The following is a 24,403-nucleotide window of genomic DNA, read 5'->3' on the forward strand; positions in this document are numbered from 1 at the left end:
GCTACGTTTAAGCGGGTGCGTACCTTTGCTGCAACAAGGTAGTGGTCCGAATCAATGTTTGCTCCTCGGAACGATCGTACATCCAACACGCTCGATGAATGTCTTCCATCTATCACAACATGATCAATTTGGTTTCTTGTTTTCTGATCTGGAGACAGCCAGGTGCCCTTATGAATATCGAGATGATTAAATCTGGTACTGGTAACTACCATGTTTTTTGCAGCTGCAAAGTCTATCAGTCTCATACCATTGTCAGATGTTTCACTGTGGAGACTGAATTTCCCGACTGTTGGGCCAAAGATATTCTCCTTTCCAATTTTGGCATTAAAATCGCCTAGTATAATTTTAATGTCATGGGCAGGGCAACGGTCATATGTTTCTTCTAAGCGCTCGTAAAATATATCTTTGGTCTGTTCGTCCTTTTCTTCAGTGGGAGCATGAGCGCAAATAAAGCTGATGTTGAAGAATTTAGCTTTTATTCGAATTGCAGCAAGTCTTTCATTCACTGGGGTGAAGCTGGATACAAGATGTTTTAGTCTCCGACTAACTACGAATCCACAACCAAACTCATGCTTTACGTCATGGCAGCTATAATACAGTGCGTCACCTTTAGGTGTTGTTGTGACGCCTTTCCCAATCCATCGTATTTCCTGTATGGCAGTAATATCGGTCTTGTACTTTTCAAGTACGTCTGCCAATGCGAAGACTGCACCTTCTCTATAAAGAGTGCGAACATTCCAGGTGCAGATTCGCAGATCATGGTCCTTAAAACGTTTGCGGGGTTCGTCAACTTTAGAGGGGTTTGTTTTTCTTTTCTTTCGTTTTTTCATAGTAGGCTGTTTTTTCTAGGGGAGGGTTACTAACCCGACGCCCAAACCCAAGTTTTTAACGTTCTTATGGGTGAACGCGCGGCACATGTTAGCTCACTACCTTTAACGGGTGTTAGAGGCAGTTCCCCAGGTGACACCACGGGGAGGTCAGTGTCCACTTGGGATGAAAGAGGGACCAAGATAAATCCTGGGCTTTGCCATGTTAAAACCGGTCAGGACCGTTCCTTGGTATCTTCCATCCCCTACGTCACCCGCGTATTTTGAGTTAGTTATTTTGAGTTAGTTAAGTCAATTTCCATTAGCCTTTTATGTAAGGATCGGCTAAAAAAGCGTATCTACAAAGCATTTATTCCTCCACCAAATAATATTTTGAGGTCCTTGGGATATAAGCATTGTGTACACAATCAATTTCGCTTCTATTCAAAAAATTGTTAAAGCGTGAAACCTTGAAATGTAGTTATACCCCATTTTGTGATAGGCAGGCTTTGACTACACTAGGTTTGGTATACACTGTACTATATTTTTCTACATAAACTTGCGTTTTTCATAAAAATACTTCATTTAGATTCGCTCCATTAGAAAACTGTGTTTTATACGATTCAAAACCTAATAAACGTATTCGTAGGGCAACTTCAAAAGTATTTCTTTAAAGTTTGCTTTTTAAGGAAGCGTGTAAAAAAGGTATCATATCTGCCAATCATCCCATTTTTCAAATATGAAGAAACGAATTGTTCTGGGTGGAGATAAGATGCTGAAGGCCTCAAAACATTCTTTGATCGAGAAATAAATGCATTATAGATAGGCTTTTTTGGCCGATCCTTACATAAAGGGCGAATGGAAATTGACTTAACCGGGCCTCAAAATACACAAATTAATGGGATAATAATCATTATATATTGTTCGATGTGACAGCCTCCAATCACAAAAGGTTTTGTCTATAAAATACATTGAATTGCCCAATAATTGCTCAATTTATGGGAAAATCGCCACAAGGACAATATCCTGTTTTTGGCTACCACCAAAGAACTTTTGTCTTCAAACAAACTTCAAATCTATTGAATTTACCACTATTAACTAAAATATTTACAGCTTTGGTTGTAAAATCAAATAAAAATATTTTTATTGTCCTTTTTCTTCCACACTCCTATTTTTTTGAACAAAAAATTTGAAGGCGATTTATAATGTTGGTGTAAACAGTAAATAATTTAAAACCAATTGCCACATTTCTGCTAATGAATTAACAGTTGGGATGCCAACAATGTTAAATAATACAGAATTGGGAAAAGTTAGAAGTTTTACCATGTTTTTTTTGGACTATCCCATTTTGTGTGTTGGCACTCCTACTATTTTGAACACAGCTGTACATATGTATGTATGAAACTTCTAAGAAATTTTGTATTTTTTATGTATGTAAGTATGTGTTAGTATAAATAGACTACATTAGGATAAATATATTACGTCAATTATTATGTCATAATTACACGTGAGATATTAAATTTGCATAATGAATAAATTTACATGTTCTGTAGAAATTGTCGATTTGAATTTTACGTCAGTTTACTATAAATATTCTTTCGAAAAAATGCTCAGAACCACATTAGCCTTTTGAGTGTCATAAAACAACCATTGACAATTTAGAATTTCACTTAAGATGAAATTGTTAGCAATTCTTGTATTCATTGCCTTTTGTTATGAAACTCACTCAGCTGCGACGCGTTTTTGTGGCCCAAATTTGATGCGAATTCTCGAAGCAGTGTGTGTTAATGGTTTCAATAGTATGCAGATAAGTAAGAAGTCAATCGTTGAGCCAAGTAAGTACATAGATAGGTAAATTTAAAAAAAATATTTAAATTTAAATGTATAATTTTTTAACAGTGTATCCCCAAATCTCAGATTTATATGGTTTAACTGATATCGACAATGAACCACATGCACTATCGAATTCCCTTCTAAATGATGTTCTGTACAGTGAAGGAATGAATGAATTAGCAAAAATTCGTAGACAACGGCAATTGCATGGAGTTTATGATGAATGCTGTCGCAAAGGATGCACCTTCAATGAACTTGCTGGATACTGTTTATAAAATATTAGAATTCGTATAATGAGTTGATATAGAGGGTTTATCTACAGGAATTATTGACAAATATTGTAACTAAAATCCACGTACCTTAAATAAAAAAACTTTAGAGAAGTTATTCGAGTTAATTCTTTATTTTTTATAGTTAATTCTGTGATTCATTCATGTAATGTCGTGTATTATAACTATATCAACTTCGACATTGCGATTATTTCTAACATCTTTCAAGTTTTAAGCAAGTGGACTTTATTACTTACTTAGACGTTAAGTACAGAATACTCCCATCCAATTCATGACCTTCCCGCTTTAGATTACGGTACCTCTTGATTTTAGGAATTTTGAAAATATTAGTTAAATTTTTAACAGAACTACCTGATAATTGACATTTGAGGCTGAAAGTGATCATAAAACTTGTTCAACAAAAATTTCCCCACAGATTGTTAGTTTTTATTTACATGTTCGGGAAAAATTGGATTTTATTTGGGATTGATGTCTCCTAGCTACTAAACATACTTCCACTTTGTGGTATAGCCCCCATATAACGGTACCGCCCGATTTTAGGTATTTGCAAGTTTTTAGCTTACCGATTTAGCTAAACTTAATTATATGGAGTCCCAGCGGTAAAAAAAACTTCTCCACCTAAAATTGTAGACATTGGTACTTTCGTAACAGAAAGAAAATTGATTTCTTCTTTATTGCATATTCGATATTCGAATGTTAGCGACCATATTACATTTTATGTATAATATTTTATTTATCATTGGCAAAATAAGAAAATAATTCTCTATTTCTTGTGACACTTATTAAATTTTCTGCATTTCGGAATTCTGTCCATTGTTGAATATTTTGGAGCCAGGACATCTCTTGTTTTCCTCTGCTACGGTTTCCTTCTATCCTGGCTTGTAGAAGTGATGGTAGAATGCGGTATTTTGAGTTTCGCATTATATGCCCAAGATATGCAATTGTTCTCCTTTTTATATGATTGAAGAGTTCTCTTGTCTTGTTTAATCTAGGTAGAACCTCGTCATTTGACACGTGAGCTATCCATGGGATTTTAAGAATTCTATGATATATCCACATTTCGAATGCTTCTAATCGCTTGACATCTGACCATATGTAGGCTCTTATGAAACTTGTCAAAACTTTTCTATATTTGTGAAAGGCGTCTCTTGCCATTTCTATCCGGCATTTAATTTCTTTGGGGTTATCCCACTGATCATTTATTGAGAACCCGAGGTATTTGAAACTCGACACTCTCTCGAGTGGAGTGTTGTGAATTATTATATTCATGTTTTCTTAACTGATTATATAAATTCAGATCGCAACTTTGGTAGAAGTTTTGTAAACTTTTCTATTTCTTAACGATTTTGATGCGCTAAGTGCAGTTATCCTAAGTCGTCCGTTTGACATATTGCTGAAGACCGCAAAGCGAAATTCTTAGTTATTTTCAGAGATAAAGACCCGATCACTGGAAAAAGTCTCGTTTTCCCGGTTTAAATGAGGCCATAAAATCAAAAACCGACCTAACAAGAGAACAATAGTCGGACGGGCCAACCATGTCATACCCCACACCTCTGGGCACTAGCTTTCAACGTAACTTCTTTTATATGATTGAGCTGTTGAAGTTTAGTACTGGCGCGATGTAGTCACTATTTTTGAAACTTGACATTTGTAGGACGTCTTACCTGAATCTCATTCAGCCTTAGTGCACTCCTGGGGTCATGAAACTAAATGGAAGGAGGTTTAGGATAGCATTTAACTCCTCCTGTGGTGTACTTCTGACCTTAGCTTAGGGTGATTTTAAGCAGGAGAAGGAAAAACGAGAGTTTATTTCTTCCTCGTAAAGTGCGCAAGCTTCGTTTCCATGAGCCAAATTTGAAAGCTTTTCTTGGACCATCTGCATTACTTCGTACAAAGTAGATGGATGGATAGCGCAGTGGGAATTGAAGGAAAGGATTTGCTACGATTGAGGGAATAAACGTAAAATCGAAACAGAGCTGTTGGCTATTCTAAAAACGCGTTTCAGAAGTATTTCGAGGATTGGAAAAATGATGGCATACTCGTAAGTGTATAATATCTGAGGGAGATTACTTCCAAAGGGACAAGATAGTTGCTGATGAATAAATACATACAGCAATTTTGATCAGGTTATAACTGTTAATAAATGATCAGACCTCATATATCTCGCACAGGTATGGGATCAAGGCTGGAATATGTTAATCGCCCACGGAATCTTTGGTGAAAAGATTCGCCTCCACGTATGTAAAGGTGAGACATCCACACCCTGATATCCACACGTACAGTGTATATGGCGCTCGACTTACCAAAACCCTAGGGCAAAGTTTTAAACCGTGGATAATCAATTGTATATGTTTATATATTCTTGATCAGCATAAAATTATAAGTCGTCCGTCCGTCCGCTTGTTGAAATCAAGATACAGCTCGAGATATAGCTTCATAATTTGGTATAAAAGTTTATACTACACATAGGATCAGGGACTTACACAGGATTTCGTTTCGGGGGCCCAACTTGACCAAAAATTGTGAAAGTTAAAAATGATGTGCACGTTACGTAAAGCTATTTTAAAGTTTTTATACCCTGCACCCCTATGTGGAAACGGTATTATAAGTTTGTTTTGGTAAATATTCATGCAACACCGCGAAATATTCGTCACCCCCAATGTGATATACCAATCTTCATATCTTGGCGAGATAAAGCGATTTTGAGATGTGTGTCCGCCCGTCCGTCTGTGTGTCCGTCTGTCCATTATAAATTGTAATCAAACTCCAAGCCGCAATTATGGACCGATCGTCACGAAATTTGGTATGGAGATCTGTTTCACATCAGAATAGAACGCTATTTAAATTGGTGATGATCGGGAAATATTAAGCGGGTGAAAAGGACCAAAAACATAATTTTTATCCGATTTTGTAGCGGCTCTGTGGGTCGCAATAGTCCGATTAACGCGAAATTTTAAATAAGGTAAGAGTATATGACAAAGAAGAAGCTTGCAATTTGAAATGGCGATCAAATAATATTTAGAGACCACAACTTTTGTGTGAAAATTGTGAAAATTTTTAATATACAATTTATATCTTTGTTCCTGAAAGACACATTCCTTCCCCGTGAGTCACATAAGACGATCTTAACGGGTGAAATAGAACATTACTTTTGTATGAAAAATATACAAATTTTATTTTTGGTCCACATTTTAATTCCTGGAGGGGATATACCGGCAAAGTAGCCTACATATGGAAAAATAAGTACTGACCCTTCCCCCTGATGCAAATTGCAATAACGTGTCAGCTAGATAATGGACCTACTGCCTAATATATAATGGCTTTTGTGTAGATAACCACAATTTCCTCCCATGATACAAATTGTTTCTATCATGACAGAGAAATTTTCAGTTCCATTGTCCAATTGAATTTTTTATACAAATATTGCAGCATGGGGTCGCCTCGCCTCCCATTTTATACCTCAGGATTTTGGGTAAAGGGGATACATACGACCAAAGATGTGCCTCATCGAAATAAAGGTTTTAGGCCCCAAGTACGAGTATGTTTGGGCGAAATTAGTTTCAGAAAATTTGAAGTCGATTTAGCCCTGTCCGTTCATCTGCCTCTCTTACTGTCTAGCTGGCTGGTACGCACGATAACTCTCTAACTGATCTACCGATTCGAACCAACTTTTATACTTCGTAATATTTTGCCCAAACTTAGTTTAAATTCGAATATAGGCTATACGAGTAATGTAAATTTTTTTTTTCGAAAAATTATGTGAACTATAAATGACGAAGTGAACCATTGATTTGGTCCACATTTCCATATATTATTATTATTCCTTCCAGATATATGTGGCAACCCTATTGTATGCATACCAGTTACATTTGTATGGCAAGTATTCGATTTTCAAGTATTGTAACCTATTTTGAACGACACTAACTGCGCCATTGTATTATCTTTTCCTTTCGAGTCAGCTAAGTGTTTCTAAAGCTATTTTAATAAATTCAAATAAATATTAAACAAAAAGCATATTCTTTGTCATCACATGGTTTTTTTTCATTTTATGGAAGATATAAGAAATTAATCTTCCAAAGTGGTGACCCCGAATACGACCTGTGGTGTAAAAGGAAACATTTGCCGGCCGGCGTGTGTCACATAATTTTTTGCAGCATCTTCGCAAATTTTTTTAGCACGTTTTTTAACCTCACTTATTGTGATGTCGGAGGAAAACGATCCTGCAGCTGCTGGTAATGATAGTGGTATCTCCCAAGCGACTAATTCGTCAATGGGTAATGTTTCAGCGGTTTATGCTAGATTGCCTGTCCCCCAGATGTCAAACACGAATATAGAAGCGTGGTTTACTACCATGGACTTCTGGTTCACCGCCTCTGGCATAGTGGCAGACAAACAGAAGACAGCAACGATATTGGCAGCGCTGGATCCAAATCTTATCTCGCAATTGGCAGACGTTATTGCTAGCATACCACTCACAGACAAATACAGCTACATTAAACAAAAGATCACGGAACACTTTGCTGACAGCGAACAACGTCGCCTCAGTCGCCTTTTATCAGAGCTTCCACTTGGAGACAAAAGACCGTCGGAGCTATACTTCGAGATGAAGCGGGTTGCCGGAAACACTCTAGGTGATGCGGCTTTAAAAGGTTTGTGGACAAAGCGGCTACCAGATTTCGCTCAGCCCGTAGTGGCAGCTTCAACAGGAACTCCAGCCGAGTGGACGCCATGACATCTACCCAAATTAATAGGGTACAGAGTTCCTCGAATGAACTTAATGAGCTTCGGTTAGCCGTCGTAGAGTTAAGGAAAAAGTTTGAGCAATTGTCCACCCGCTCTCGTTCCCGCTCTCGTAGGTCAACAATGCGACGCAACAGATCACAAAGTCGCCCAGCAACCACTAACAACACCGCAAGTGACGAATGTTGGTATCACAAAAAGTATGGCCGAAATGCTCACAATTGCCGCGGTCCATGTTGCCATAAACGTCAAAGAGTAAATGTCGTGTCTGCAGAAGCCCCGTCTTTTTCCAATTGACTATATGAGTCAGTGGAGGGTAATGGTGTAAAAGCCCCCACTAAAAACCAATTATTTCGCCTCCAGGTAAGGGAAAGGTACACACAAAAAAATTTTCTCGTTGATAGTGGCGCTGATGTGTCTGTTCTGCCTATGATGTGTAAGACGTTCGATGTCCGCCCTACCGCAATAACTCTCTATGCTGCAAACGGGTCCCCCATAAAGGTGATTGGAGAGAAACGCATAAAATTGGATTTTGGTTTGCGCCGTGAATTCCTCTGGTCATTCGTTATTGCAGATGTAACGTCTCCAATAATCGGATCCGATTTCATAAAGCACTACGATCTTCTTATCGATCTGCGACGGAATCGGCTAGTTGACAATATTACTGGTCTGGTGGCTCATCTTTCCTCATCAGAGTTCGGCAAAGCCGTTGAAGTTAAAACGTTTAATTCAGCTGATACTTTTGCCGACATTTTGGAAAGATTTCCCGAAATTATGAAGCTTTCGCCATATGGATCAACAACAAAGTCATCGATCACTCACAGAATAGAAACATCAGGCCAACCAGCATTTTGTCGACCCCGGCGTCTTTGTCCGGAGAAACTAGCAGCTGCGAAAAAGGAATTCGAATTTTTAAAAAAAGCCGGTATTTGTCAACCTTCGAAAAGCAATTGGTCCAGCCCGCTACACCTTGTCAAGAAAAGCGACGGTACTTGACGCCCTTGTGGTGATTACCGCGCCCTTAATTCTAAAACATTGCCAGATAGGTATCCACTGCCGTACTTAACCGACTTCACGGCTAATCTTCGAGGTAAGACCGTGTTCTCCAAGATTGACCTGCAGAAAGCTTTCCATCAGGTGCCGATACATCCGGAGGATATACTGAAGACCGCTATTAGTACTCCATTTGGATTTTTTGAGTTCAAATACATGACGTTTGGACTTTGTAACGCCGCCCAAACTTTCCAGCGGCTTATAAACGAGGTTTTGCGTGGTTTGGATTTCGTTTTCCCATACATAGATGACATATTTGTTGCATCGTCTTCAATTGAGCAACACCGTAGCGATCTCACCGAAGTCTTTAAGCGACTTTCTGAGAACCATCTCACAATCAATTTAAAAAAATGCGAGTTTGGGAAAAGTGAGATAACATTTTTAGGCCATCTGGTCAATTCTGAAGGCATTCGACCCTTGCCCGAAAAAGTGGCTGTCGTACGAGAATTTCCTAAGCCTAAGGTGGCTCAAGAGCTCAAACGATTTATTGCCATGATAAATTTTTAGAAAAAGTTCTTGCCACATGCGGCGACATATCAAATGCATTTGCAGAAGTTAATTATTGGTAACAAAAAATGACTTAACACCGTTGTCCTGGAACCAAGATGCGGAAGTTGCATTCGATCGATGCAAGGAAGAGCTGGCAAATGCGACGCTTTTAGCTCATCCTGCTGCTGACGCCGAGCTATCGATATATACAGACGCTTCTGATACAGCTGTTGGGGCAGCCCTCCACCAAATTGTCGACAATGAACTTCAACCATTGGCTTTGGTTACGGATCATAGGCCACTAATTTTTGCGTTTTCACAGAAGATGGAGAAGGCATCACCTCGTCGTATGCGCCAGTTAGACTTTATTAGCCAGTTTACGTGCGACATTCGCCATACGCCTGGTGTTGATAACGTAACGGCAGATGCACTTTCCCGCATTGAGTCCGTCAGTCAGCTAATGTACTACACAGCTGTAGCAGTTGCACAAGAAAACGACAACGAGCTGAATCAATTAATTCAAAGCAACAATTCGCTAAATCTTAAAAACGTACAAATTCCCGGTTGTGAAGTCCAGTTGGTGTGCGATACATCAACGTCACGCATTCGCCCGTACATTCCGAAAGAGTTCCGTCAGAAAACACTCGAATTACTACACAATTTATCACATCCTGGAGTTAGAGCTACTACCAGACTAGAGACAAGCAGATTTTGTTGGCCTGGAATTCGCAAAGACTCGGCAACATTCGTGAGAAATTGTTTGCAATGTCAAAGGTCGAAAGTGCAGCGTCACACCAAGTCCGCTCCAGCTATGTATGAGCCACCTAAAGAACGTTTCGCCCATATTAATATTGACATCGTTGGCCCGTTTCCACCATGTGAAGGGCAACGTTACTGTCTAACTATAATCGATCGTTTTACTCGCTGGCCTGAAGCCGTTCCAATTCCAGATATGTGTGCCGAAACAATAGTAAAAGCCCTCTTGGCCCAGTGGATTTCTAGGTTTGGTGTTCCAGCACGAATTACGTCAGACCGTGGTCGTCAGTTTGATTCTTCAATTTTCGCTGAACTGGTTAAAACAATCGGAGCTACGCACTACTCCGTACCACCCCCAATCGAATGGAATAATTGAAAGGTGGCACAGGACGTTCAAGACTGCCATTTTATGTCATAATCCAACCAAATGGGTTTATCATTTGCCTACAATTTTGCTGGGACTACGAGTTGCTTTCAAACCAGATATAAATGCATCCCCAGCAGAGTTAGTGTATGGTTCAACTTTATCAATCCCAGGAGAATTTTTTCATCAAACATGTGTTCGAGACTCCTCAAACGATTTTGTCTCCGAATTTCGCACAGCAATGCAAAAGTTGAAACCAACAAACACCGCCCATCATGCATCACAGCAAACCTTTGTCTCAAACAGACTGATAGAGTCCTCACATGTTTTTGTACGCAACGATTCTATCCGTCCTGCACTTACTCACCCATATGATGGTCCATATTTGGTTTTAAAAAGATTTGACAAGTTTTTTACAATTTTGGTTCGGGGACGGCGAACAAATATTAGCATAGATCGACTCAAACCAGCCTTTATTTCAAATAATGATCTCAGCTGTACTACAAATTCTGAAGATCCCGGATTTAAATCTTCAAACAGTAAGACTGAGTGTTCAACAAGTACTGAAGTTTCCAGTCCTGTCGAGAGTTGTTCACCTGATACATATATCTAATCCGAAGACTACTGCAAGCGGTAGACAAGTCACTATTCCGAAGAGGTTCAGGTGAACCTGCTCTAGCGGGGGAATATTGTGGCAACCCTATTGTATGCATACCAGTTACATTTGTATGACAAGTATTCGACTTTCAAGTATTGTAACCTTTTTTGAACGACACTAACTGCGCCATTGTATTATCTTTTCCTTTCGAGTCAGCTAAGTGTTTCTAAAGCTATTTTAATAAATTCAAATAAATATTAAACAAAAAGCATATTCTTTGTCATCACATGGTTTTTTTCATTTTATGGAAGATATAAGAAATTAATCTTCCAAATATAGATCGGGTAAGACTATATCTGTCCACACATTCGGGTACCTCCCACACAGAATTCGGAAAAGTGAAATTTAAGGGTCCTCTCGAATAGTTTTGAATTTCTTTTCAGCATATTGTCCTTGCGGCCAACTCTACGATGGTACAATTGCAATGGCAAGTCCATACTTTCTGAGATTATGGCCGAAAATGGCATATCCGCAAGATAGCTCTCAAGGGGAGATCTGATTGGTCCAAACTTTGCACATCGTATTATTTCATTCAGCCATGTATCAGGTTGGAATATGGACTATATCCGTCCCCTACTTCGAGTATTCCCACACAAAATTTGGAAAATGTGCATTTTTTGAAAAAGGTTCTTTTCATGGTCCATATTGCAACGGTACAATTTTTCCGAGTTAAGTCCATACTTCCTGAGATAATGGTCCAAAAGTTCCAAAAAAACTCTGCCGGCTCCAACTAAAATTACAAATCCGAAAAATAATTCTAAAATTACAAATACGAAAAATAATTCTCAATTTTTTAAAAAATTAGAAGTTAGTTCACTAAAATTGATTTGGTATAGCCCCACATTACGATACCTAAAGATTCCGCATATTTTGAAGAAAACTCGTGATTGAAAATCAATATTGTGTTTGTTTCTTTTTTTGTCAGAGGATGAGAGTATATCACCGTTAGCGGAGCTGATTTATACTATCTTCTTTAGTGTGTAATTGAATATGAATAATTTTGGGATTTATAAATTTGTTTGAATTATTTTAATTTCTATTCATTATTAGTTCTTTCTACGGGTATAAAATATATTTTTGATATCACAATATATGTATACTCACTAGACTGGTTTTAACTCAAAGGGAAAAATCGATGTCGGATTTTTTTATGCGGCAACCTCCTAAAATATTTAGTTTTGTTATTTAAGCTTTCCAAAATGATCATAACAAACTTAGTTAGGATATGGCTAGTTACTTCGATTTCAAGGGTTGATTCCGTCAATTTTATCAGAGCAGGAGTAGCTGCCATCATTATAGTATTTAGGGCCATGCCAAAACCATGGGTGTTAGGGCTCGTATGTCAGATATATATTCACTGGACAATAGCCGTAGACTATCCCAGCATTTTCACATACAATATCAGGAACCTATGATTTATCCTGATGATGTTATTTTAGTTTATGGTACTAAAATACTTAATTTTCCAAAGTCCGATCTGGGATATCAATATTTTCCCTATATATATTCACCATAGATATTTCAAAAACAGTTTGGACCGAGCACACATAATATTATGAAAGAATTTATTATCAAAAACCTTCAATAAAATATATTTTGTGGCCGCAGATAACGAAAATGTGAATAAAAACGGTAGAATATGGTCCTAAATCATATATAAAAAGCGACAGCTTCTGTAGATGTTAAATATTATAGTTACAATTTTTATTGGTAAGAGACTCATAATGAAATTTGATTTGGAACATTTCTTCTTTTGACATAATCCTCAAAAAGTGAAGTATTTTAGGAGATTTTTACTCAGTATGGAATATATTTTAATTTAGAGTCTAAAAGTTTAACAAATAATTTCTACCTATAATATCTAATGTTGTAACGTCATTTTCTTAACGAAGTATTTCACTTAGATATCTAGTTTGTTCTCGGACTTACAATGAAATTTTGTGTAGAATATTTCTTCTTTTAACATATTTCGTCTAGAACTAAATTTCATGTTACTTTCATGCATCAACTCGAAAAAAGAACAAAACAAATTTATTCAAAAAATATTTTGGTGTTTTGTTGGCAAACTTGATGTATATGTTTTCGTGATATATATTGCAAACACATATTTCATTTATTCGGCAACTTATATTGAAATTTGATGGAGAATATTTTTGTCTTTGACGTCTTCTATCTAGAATGAAGTTTTGTGGGACAAAACTTAATAAACTCAGCTAAAGTACAACATTAACCCTAAAACGTGATTTTACTTTTGGCAGATTCCTGGCGTTTAGGTACGATTTAGAGTTTTGGTGTATTCGGGGACCTATAGTAAAATTTTATTGCAAATAATTTTGTTGAATATTTTGACTTGGTACGAACACATTTTAAAGGAGTTTTTAAACGTTTCTGAAAAAATGGACCAAAAAGACCCCTTTGGTGACTCGCATGAGGGTTAATTTTTTCATAAAAAGATAACCCACATTGTTGTCAGTAATATTGCCAAAGACACTTTATACCTAAAATGCAAGGATTCCACGAAACCTGATATCGAATATTTCAAAACCTGTAGAAATGGGCGGAACTTGCCACGCCTACGTAAACTTTAAAAACGCCGATACATGTGTCTTCTTTTTTTCGGTCCTCTTTCATAATCTGTGGGGGGTTTCTTGTAATTTTAAAAAAAGTTCGATTTTGTTGTACAGTGTTATCAAGCATATTTGAGGTACAAGTGCACAACTTTAGGACGATAGATCTTCAATAAACTCACAATTTTCCCAAATTTCAAATATCAGAGATACTGCGAATTGCATTGTATTTATATCTATTTTAGGTGTATTCCAAAAAGGAACCTGATATTCAAAGACAATTTGAATTTCAACTTGCAAGGAGGTTGCACATAAAAATTCTTAGAGGTTGTTGTGTAGGGTATCACATGGTCGGCCCCGTCCGAATATAGCCTTTTTTACTTGTTTTAGTTGATTTTATATGTAATATTATATATGTACATGTTAAATACATTCAATAGAGAGAGATCACAATATTTTAGATACAAGTGTGAAATTTTGAACAGAGTCCTATTAGTTCTTGGGTGTTTACAATTAAAAATGAATCATATCTATATAGTCCCCATTCAAAAGTTGTTAAAATCTTTCAAATGAATATAACCCATACATATAGATTTACGTTTTGGTATATCCCAACATTTTCAACCAAATTAGCTCTTATTTGTGCATTTTATTTTCTAAATCCCGCAGAGAATTGCTAATATAGGTCCACGTTAATATGGTGGAGAATATATACAGTACATATCCAGATATCACATACCAACATCAGTTCTATTAAAACAGTTTTGTAGTATTTTTGCCTTATTAAGTTTTCAATTGAACACATTTTTGACCACAAGATAACCTATCTCAAAAACCTTTTATTGTATTAACTAATAATTAGAAATAAATATATTAAAAAATAAAAAAAATAACTTGAATCCGCGGGTTCAGATTATACTTGTATCGAATATTTCCAAACAAAAATTGCCTACGGCTCCTTTTTTCAACATTGGTTGCATATCCAGGTATTGTAAGAAAATGATATTCTTTTATGCCATAAAACAACAAAATTTTACTTTTTTACCCGAAGTGAAGCCCAACTAAAAATTCAGAAAATTACATTAAGAAAAAAATAAAACATTTTTATCAAGAGTCGTGCGATAAAAACTGCGACTGATAGACTCCGAATCCTACTCGCAGTACTCTTTGAGACTACACAAAAACAAGACCAAAAAATATCTCTAAAAAGCTTGCAATATTTTCGCTAAGTCCTGACAAAATGGGTTATGTCGAAAAAACCGATACCTAAATGGTGGTTTTGCCTATTTCTATTTTAACTTCACGAGTAGATGTTTATGGACTCGATGACATTAAAAATTATGCCGAAAGACTAATCACTTCAGTCAGCACAGCGAAGTCAAACTTGTGAAAAATTCATAATTTTCGTTTTCTGAAAACAAGTATAAATGTATCAGTCGACTTTGCCGACAGACATATAGCCCCAGCCTGTATGAGTTGAGACTTTTATCTATAGACAGATCGAATAATATTTTTCCTGAAATGTTTGTAGTCAGGGAAGAATTTCGTGATTGTCTTTTTGGACGTATAAACTTTTCGACAAAAATATCGAAACATTTGGGGTATATAACTTGACGATTGTGGGCGTTGCGTCATTTTAGTTGGCCTCCGTAGATTTAGAAATTTTGGAAAACATTAAATCGATTCATAAATTTGAAATATAAAATTACCATTAACATATTCTACTATTTCATTGTTCAAAGATATTGAAATTTCTTTGATTTTACCGTTATATTTCAAGTACCGGCATCTACAAAACGAACCCTATAAAGTATACATATTCTTGATGAGGGTAAAACCCTAAGCCGATTTAACCGTGTCCATCCGTCTGTTGAAATCCAGATACAGCTCCAAATTTTTAAGATAGAGCTTTGTAATTTGGTATAGAAGTTTCTATTACTCCTAGGATGTTTGGTATTGCAAATGGGCTATAGTGGTCCACGTTTTTATATAACCCCCATAGAAAGGTACCACCCGATGCTCGGTATTTTAAAGGTTTTAGCTTCATATCACTCCGAAATGGCTGAAATTTTGTACTTCGTCTTCGTTTAGGGGTACAACACTTTTCCCCAGAATTTTGTAGGCATAGGCCAACCGCCTTTATATCGACACCTCCAAATAATAGTATGCTAAGTCTAAAAAGTGAGTTTTGCAGGAGAAGCTTCAGTACTTTGCTAAGTCAATATTTGTTTATAACTTCTGTTCGGATTGACCGATCATTACCAAAATTTGACAGAATTTAAGTTAAAGGACGTTCGACACCTCCAAATAATAGTTTGCTAATTCTGAACAGTGAGTTTTGCAGGAGAAGCTCTCAAAGTGTGGACATTTTTTTGAAATTCAGTACTATGCTAAGTCAATATTTGTTTATAACTTCTGTTCGGATTGTCCGATTATTACCAAAATTTGACAGAATTTAAGTTAAAGGACGTTAAATATAAAAATGTAAAGAACTTGAAAACATGCTAAGTCGACTTAGCATACTATTGTTTGGAGGCGTCGATATAGCCCCAATAAAACGATACCTCCCATTTTTCGGTATTTTAAAGGTTGTGTCCTCAATATTCCCCCGAAGTGGCTAAAATTTGGTTTATAGTCTTCATGTGGGGTATAAAACTTTCCATATGAAGGTTATCGCTATAGGTCCAAGCCTTAATATGCCTCCATACAACGGCACCTCCCGATTTGAGGTATTTTGAAGGTTGTGGTCTAAATATTCCACTGAAATGGCTGAAATTTGGTATTGAGTCTTCATTTGGGGTGTAAATCTTTCCATATGAAATTTGTTGGTATATGTCCACGCCTTCATATAGCCTACATAGAACGGTTCCTCCCGATTTACGGTATTTTGAAAGTTGTGGCCTCAATATTCCACAGAAATAGCGGAAATTTGAGGTATAAATCTTTCGATATGAAACACGAGTTGTATTGCAGTAAATTTCGGGAGGTACTGTTATATGGGAACTTTATCACAACGTCGAACTATATCGACAAATTTCTGGCGGAAAAAAGAATAAATTCCAAATTTCCGATATTTCGGTAAGATAATATGCATAAAATCTTCAAAATAACGAAAATAAAGAGGTACACTTTTATGGAGGATATAGGATGACCTTCTGCAATATATAACCCCATTGAAGACTAAATAAAAATTTCAGTCGTTTCGGTGTGATTTTGACGTCACAACCTTCAGAATTATATCGATAAATTTCAAACGGAAAGGTTTTTACCTCCAACGTAGACTACCTACCAAATTTCTACCACTTCGGTGGCTTGTTGGGGCCACAGTCTTCAAAATACCGAAAATCGTATTGTACCGTTCTATAAGGGCTACATGAAGGCGTGGACGCGTACCGAAAAATATTTAAGGGATGGTTGTATAACCCCAACATGCACTAAATGACAAATTTCAGCCATTTCTGCGGAACATTGAGACCATAACCTTCAAAATAACGAATATTGGGAGGTACCGTTCTATGAGGGCTATATGAAGGCGTGGACGTATACCGACAACTTTAGGGGGGAAATTGAATACCCCTAACGAAGACTAAATACCAACTTTCAACCATTTCAGTGGTTTATTGTGGCCACAACCTTCCAAATACCGAAAATCGGGAAGTACCGTTCTATGAAGACTATATGAAGGCGCGGAACTATAGCAATAAATTTAGAGGCGAAAGTGGAATACCCCCAACAAAGACTGCATACCAAATGTCAGCCATTTCGATGGGTTATTGTGGCCACAATCTTCAAAATACCGAAAATCGGGAGGTATCGTTCTATTATGGCTATGTTAAGTCGTGGACCTGCACCGAGAAAATTCTGGGGAAAAGTTGTATACCCCCTACAAACACGAAGGCGTGGACCTGTACCGCCATATTTAATGGGGGGCGAGTTTTAATACCCCCAACGAAGACTAAATACCTAATTTCAGCCATTGCGAAGGATTATTGTGGCCTCAACCTTCCATATACCGAAAATCGGGAAGTACCGTTCTATGAGGACTTTATAGGGTCCTCGATGAATATTTCGATCTGTTACAAACGGAATGACAATTTTAATTATGCCTCCATATTATGGTGGAGGGTTTTCCCAAAAGTTCCTTTTAGCTTTCTTGGCCTCGCGTCTGCTCTCATTGATCCTTACCTTCTATTATTGGACCTCACCCTCTATAAGCCCCAGTCCACACTAAGATCAGTCCTATTAGCCCTATTAGATATTGTATGTTTATTTTAAACAAGTTTTTAAATATTAAGAGGGCGATAAAAACAATCAAACAACAAAATAAATACAGTTCAAGGTCTTAGTCGTCATTTATTTTTAGTTCCAAATATTTTCAGCAGCACAAAATCTGTATACGTCACAGAATTCATCACAATTAATTTGCATATTAAGTAATTTCTTATGCTTATTCCATTTGATACGAATTTTGATTCGGTTTAATATAAATATTCCAAGCAAGCATGCTTAGAATCACATTCGGCTTTTAAGAGCTATTAACCTAAGGACCATTGACAATTTACAACATACATAGGATGAAACTTTTAGGTTTTCTCATATTGCTTGCAATTTCATATGAAATTCAATCAGCTGCTACGCGTTTCTGTGGCCAAAATTTGATGAGAATTCTCGAAGCAGTGTGTGTTAATGGTTTTAATGGTATGCAGATTAGTAAAAAATCAATCGTTGAGCCAAGTAAGTACAAAAGGCAATTATAATCGATTAATAATTATTCGAATGTATAATTTATTTAACAGCGTATCAGCAAATCTGAAATTTGTATGATTTCAATGATATTGGAGATGAACCACATGCCCTATCTTATTCCATCCTCAATGATATGCTGGACAGTGAAGGAATGAATGGATTTGCTAAAACTCGTAGGCAACGGCATTTGCATGGAGTTTATGATGAATGTTGCCGCAAAGGATGCACATTCAATGAACTTGCAGGATATTGTATATGAATTGTTACAATAAATTTTTGATATATTGAAATGATTCAGAGTGCTCATCTACGAAAATTTTAAAGAAACATTGTCAATAAGAAAATAGATATAAAAAATTTTGTTGTTCGGTGATTCATTGAGAGTAGTTAATTCAGGGTTTCGGAGTCGGAATTGAAGTCGTAGTCCAGCAAATTTTGATGAAGTCGGAGCCGGAGTCATGAAAAAAGCTCGACTCCAACTCCGGCAATAATTCGTTCAACATTTCTCACAAATTTGTTAAATAAAAACTATTCAAATCAACTAAATTACCATAATTTATATACAACCCGTTTAATCCCTATGTTGATTGCATAATGACTATCGGAAACATTTTTGGGACAATTGGTTGTAAATAATACACTTTGGAATAATGGTTTCATATTCCTCATATTATTGGGGAAGATCTTCTACAAAATTAGTTCTTCTTCTCCTCCTGTTTTCTATTAGAAGTCATTAAACTCGTCTGGGAAAGCGTCTGTTGGACTTCAAAGAAAGACTTTTGGTGCTTTAAAAGAAATCGTACTGAAGACCAACCGGACTTTTATTGAAGTGATATTGATCCAACAAGACGTCTTGCTGAATTTGAATGAGAAAATCTAAAATGGTTTTGTCGTCGCCTGTGGTAAGTTCAGTCGCGTCCAGGGTCTCCATAACGACCCACTAAACCTTACGAAATTAGAAGACTAGTATTCTCCCTTTCCTGGGGGCTACAATCTACTTGTGTTTAAATTCTATAAGAATATATTAAATTGGTATAGTTTAGGATTGATCGTTGGTGCGAAGATTATGCAGGCTCACTGGAGTTCGGCAGCTGGGAAGCTAGTGTTGAATCAGAGATTTTCGGCTCTTGATGCTCGGAGACACGATGGGTTCGAGTATTAGTCTAGTTAGTTTAATTTCTACCATGTGCTACTGGTTTCTAACTACGGAACAGTTGACCGAAGGGCCAGTGGAACATTTGACCCGAATGTCCTATGGAACTGCTGACCCGAAAGCCCTGTGAACTGCTGACCCGAAGGCCCAGTGGAACAGCTGACTCGAAAGCCCTGTGTATGTATTAGCCACCACAACTTAATGGGTAGCCCTCAAAAAATATTCCCAACGCTTTAGCACCGAAGTGTGAGCTAGCGGATTTAGAATAGTCTTTTGTTGCAACCCGTGTAGTTAACTCCCCGCAATGCAGGGCTGGAAAATAAAAAAATCCAAAAAGTACTAAAATGGTACTTTTTCCACTGAAAAGGTATTTTTTATTTTTTAAGAAAAAAAAATAAAAATTTGAACTCAGTAAAAAACAACAGCAAAGGCTTATGTCATGAAATCTGAATAATGTTGCAAAGTCATATATATTTTTATAATTAACTTCGTTTCCGTTTGTAACACATCAAAATATTCGCCAGAGACTCTACCGGTACCTGCGGTTTTTGATATTTTGAAGGTTTGACCCAAGTTATCATCATCTGATGACAGAACGGAACCATCCGATTTTTTGTATTTTAGGCTCAGTATCCCATCAAAATGAAAACATTCCTATAGAAAATTGTGCTGGCAAACTATCCATAGTCCGACTATCGTTTTGATCGCTGTCGTAAATCTTTGTTTATATTGAACTCTAATCACATTATTATACTCTCAGCCTTTAGGCTAAAAGGGTATATACACTTTGATGTGCCTCATAGAAAAACCGATTTTAGACGAAGTTTCAGACAATTTGGAGTCGATTTAGCAATGTCCGTCGTCTGTCTGTCGGTCTGTCTGGCTGGAGCGCACGATAACTCTCGAACGGATCAACCGTTTCGAACCAAATTTTGGGTATCGTAATATGTTGTTCAAACTTAGTTTAACGTTGAAGATGGGCTTTATCGGTCCAATCCTTCGGGTACCTCCCCCACAAAAGTTAAAAATTTGTCTGTAAAATAGTGTGAACGATTGGGTTCGAATATGGACTATATTGGTCCACTTCTTCGGGTACCTCCCACGCAAAATTCGGACAAAGTGAAGGTTAACAGCTCCACTCGGATTGTTTTGAAAATTATTTCAGTAAGTTGTCCATGCGGCTCCCTTTAGGACGGTACAATTTTTTCCATACTTCCTGAGATATTGGGCAAAATGTTCCAAGAAAACTTGACGGCACCACCCAAAATGGCAAGTCCGCAATATAATTCTTGCAGGGAGTTTCTGATTGATGCAGACTTTGCACATCATATTATTTTATACAGTCATGTATCAGGTTGGAATATGGACACAAAATTCGAAAAAAATGAAGTTTAAGAGCTCTTCTCGCATCGTTTAGATTCTTTTGTAGGTAGGTTGTTCTAGCGGCCTCATTTTAAACAGTACAATCATTTTTCCGGAATAAGTCAATACTTCCTGAGATAATGGTCCAAGCTCTAAAACCCTGCCGGTACATACACAAATCGCTATCGTGCAAGATAACTCTAAAACTTTTTCAAACATATCTTCCGATCTTAGTTTAATGTAATTTAATATTTCGAAGAAGTTTGGTTACCAGCAATGTTTGGTATATGTCAATAATTTGGTATAGCCCCACATTACGGTACGTACAGGTTTTAAAGTAAATTGGTGATGCATACGGCATAATTATTGTGTTTGGGTTTGTTTTTTTTTTTTTTTTTTGGTCAATGGCATAGGGTATGTCTCTATCATCACAGCTGACTGATACTTTCTTATGTTTTGGTGGCCGATGTTAACATTGTTATACGTCAGTTGTCAAATTCTCTGATTGAAAGGTACTACGATACGGCTCGATGTGAAGTCTTTTAAATGACTAATCTACTTTAGTGACTGTACCTTGGTACTTCGGTTTCTCAATGAGTGGAAGAGGTCCACGAAGTGATCAATTTAGGTTCACATCTTGGTATATTTCCAATACGAAGGTACATACATTTTACATATATAAAAATTGTAATCTTGGAAGTAAAGTGTGAATCTTGCACTTTTAGTTTCACATAAAATGTTTCAATCTGTGGAACTAGAGTATGTGAAATGAAACTGAATTGGCCAATGGGGCACTTCAGTACATTTTATAATGAAATGGTACTGAAAAAAAGTATTATTGTACTTCCCTGCAGTAGTAAGCTCACCATTGTCAATCATTTATGAAATACTTTACTGACCTGGAGTATGAAGTAAATGAGAATTATTTGTCGTAAGCGTTTAAAACAATTGTTGTAAAGTTACACTGGAATGCTATTCTCCCTTGCATTACATGTTATCTCACAGCGGGTGGGTAGTAATGGTGTAGTGTATGTTCCTTAGTGTATGCCTTGTTCCATATGTTAAGGGTAGTAGTTGATGTTTTATTTACGTGAACATTTTATCACATTACAAAATGTTAGAGTCTTCATTAAGATAACCTTCCTGTCATTTTTTTAGAAGACACTCTATTTGTATGCTATGAAGAAATTTTGGTATTTTGAAGAACTTTTGAAGAACCAAGCGTCTTTTACGAGGAAGAATCTGTACGAAAACCTACTAAACCTTTTGTCTCTCTATTCGTATGCTATGAAAAATCCTGTTGTTATTCGTGGGGTAAATTTGTCAATAGATTAATGCTGAGGAAAGCGCAAATATGTGTTATTATATATATATTAATTTCTGTGTCTATTTAATCATTCCCGGTTGTCTGTCCGGCCTACCCGAACATAACGTTGGTTTTACTTGTATTTTTTTATACCCTCTGCCATAATATGTAGGGGATAATAAGTTTGTGATTCCGTTTTTAACTCATCGAAATAATCATTTGTGACCCTATCAAGTATATATATACCCTATAATATGAGTGGAGCTACACGGCTTAAATTTTGTACACATGTGTGTTTTGGCCTGAACTTAAGCTCCATTCGAATATAGGTTATATCGGTCCACGTTTTCGTATAGCCCCCATATAACGGTACCGCCCGATTTCAAATATGTTGAGGTTTTAAGCCGCATTTTCACACAATTTTCAGGCAAGGAAACTTCTGCACCAAAATTATGGACACATGTCCACGTTTTCTTATAGCCCCTATATACCGCCTCATTTCAGGTATCTTGACGGTTTTAGCTATATTTTTGACATTATTCGTTTCTAGTTGTCAAATAACTTCTCCACCTAACATTGAGGGCATAGGTACCTTCGCAACAGAAAGAAAACTAATAATTCCATATTAGCACAGGGTATTTCATGGTGGATGGTATAAAAAGTTCCGCTCGGCCGTTCTTAACGCTTTTTAACTTATTATACCCTCCATTATAATATGGAGGGTATAATAAATTTGTCATTCCGTCTGTAACACATCGAAATATTCATCGGAGACCCTATAAAGTACATATATTCTTGATCAGGGTAAAATTCTATGTCGAAATAACCATGTCCGTTTGTCCGCCCGTCTGTCGAAGACAAGATACAGATCGCATTTTTAAGATAGAGCTTTGTAAGTTGGTATAGAACTCCTACGATATTTAGTATTGCACATGGACTATATCGGTCCACGTTTTGATATAGGCCGGTACCACCATATTTTCGGTGCTTTGAAAGTTTTAGCCACATTATTCCACCGGAATAACTGAAATTTAGTATTTAGTCTTCTCTAAAGGTACAAAACATTTAGACAGGTACAAAACAATCCTTGCAAATCAGACAGTATAGGCCCATGTCTTTTATAGGTGAGGGTATAAACTCAGCACTTATGCTAACGAGGGTATATACACTTTCATACCGGCAAAATGTGCCTCGAATCGCTTTGATGTGTTATAACAACTTGTGTTTACTGCCGCCCATGCGACGGTATAAGTTTCATCAGGGGCAAGTCCATACTTCCTGAGAAAGTCCATACTTCCTAAAAAATCAACTTTTCAGGAAAGACAAAAAACGGTTTATCTTTTGATACATCCGTGTTTGGGTAAAAGTGTAAAAGGCAATTATTAGGGAATTAAGTACATCTACGCATATTAGTAAGAATAATATTAGCATATTAATTAATTAGCATAATATTAGCATATTTTTTTAATTTAAGCAAGAAACTCATTTGTTGAGATACGAGTTTGAGGCAGTAAATCAAATCTAATGTTTGTGGGCCCGGTACAACAAAAATGCATGTGATAGAGACAAACGCCGAAACATGTATCCCTTCTTTTTTGGTCTTCTATCACGCTGCATTGTGAGAATATGATTATTTTTTTCCTGGTATCTCAAACATACGCACAATCAGTGACGTAGATAATAAATGCCATTATTCCACTTTCATCGTCCTGCCTGCTTTTATGGTAACTATTGCATAGGCATTGGGAACCACCGTGGTGCAGTGGTATGCACATCCGCCTTGCACATAGATTGTCTTCGGTTCAATCCCTGACCAGAACATCAAGATCCTAGCTTCCGCCGTTTCACCTGGGCATTGATTGTCAATCAAACATTATTGCTCAGGTATTAAGATACGAGTTTGAGGCACTTATGAAAATAGGAGTAAATGAGATACGAGAATATATTTTATTTAGAGAACCGCGACAAAATATTGAGATAATATGTGTTTGCGGTAAAAAAAAAAAAAAAAAAACAGATAAAAAAAGTCAAAATCTCATTTTTCAAGATACGAGGTTGAGGAATTATGGCATCGATATGACACTGTGTGTAGTGGTTTAAGCGCAAGATAACTCTCGAACGGATCTGCCGATTCGGTCCAACATTTGGCCTTCGTAATATTTTGTCCATGGTTAGTTTAGGTTCGAAGATAACCCATATCGGTCCACTCCTTCAGTTACCTCCTCCACAAAAGTTCGAAAATGTTCGGAAAAATTGTGCACAAGATAACTCTTAAGGGGA

The 24,403-nt window shown here is 36.9% G+C and overlaps 1 protein-coding gene across 1 annotated transcript; it reads left to right on the forward strand.

Moving 5' to 3' along the window:
• Nucleotides 1-2,411: 2,411 nt before the first annotated feature.
• Nucleotides 2,412-2,988, forward strand: LOC141400743 (insulin-like peptide 5). Its single transcript, XM_073980198.1, has 2 exons — nucleotides 2,412-2,641; nucleotides 2,706-2,988. Exons 1-2 carry the CDS (start codon nucleotides 2,482-2,484, stop codon nucleotides 2,912-2,914), a joined length of 369 nt encoding a protein of 122 aa, XP_073836299.1. The 5' UTR covers nucleotides 2,412-2,481; the 3' UTR covers nucleotides 2,915-2,988.
• The last annotated feature ends 21,415 nt before the right edge of the window (nucleotides 2,989-24,403 follow it).

Source organism: Musca autumnalis, unplaced genomic scaffold (assembly GCF_047663935.1).
Source record: "Musca autumnalis isolate F117 unplaced genomic scaffold, ASM4766393v1 scaffold_4, whole genome shotgun sequence".
Classification (NCBI taxonomy): domain Eukaryota; kingdom Metazoa; phylum Arthropoda; class Insecta; order Diptera; family Muscidae; genus Musca; species Musca autumnalis.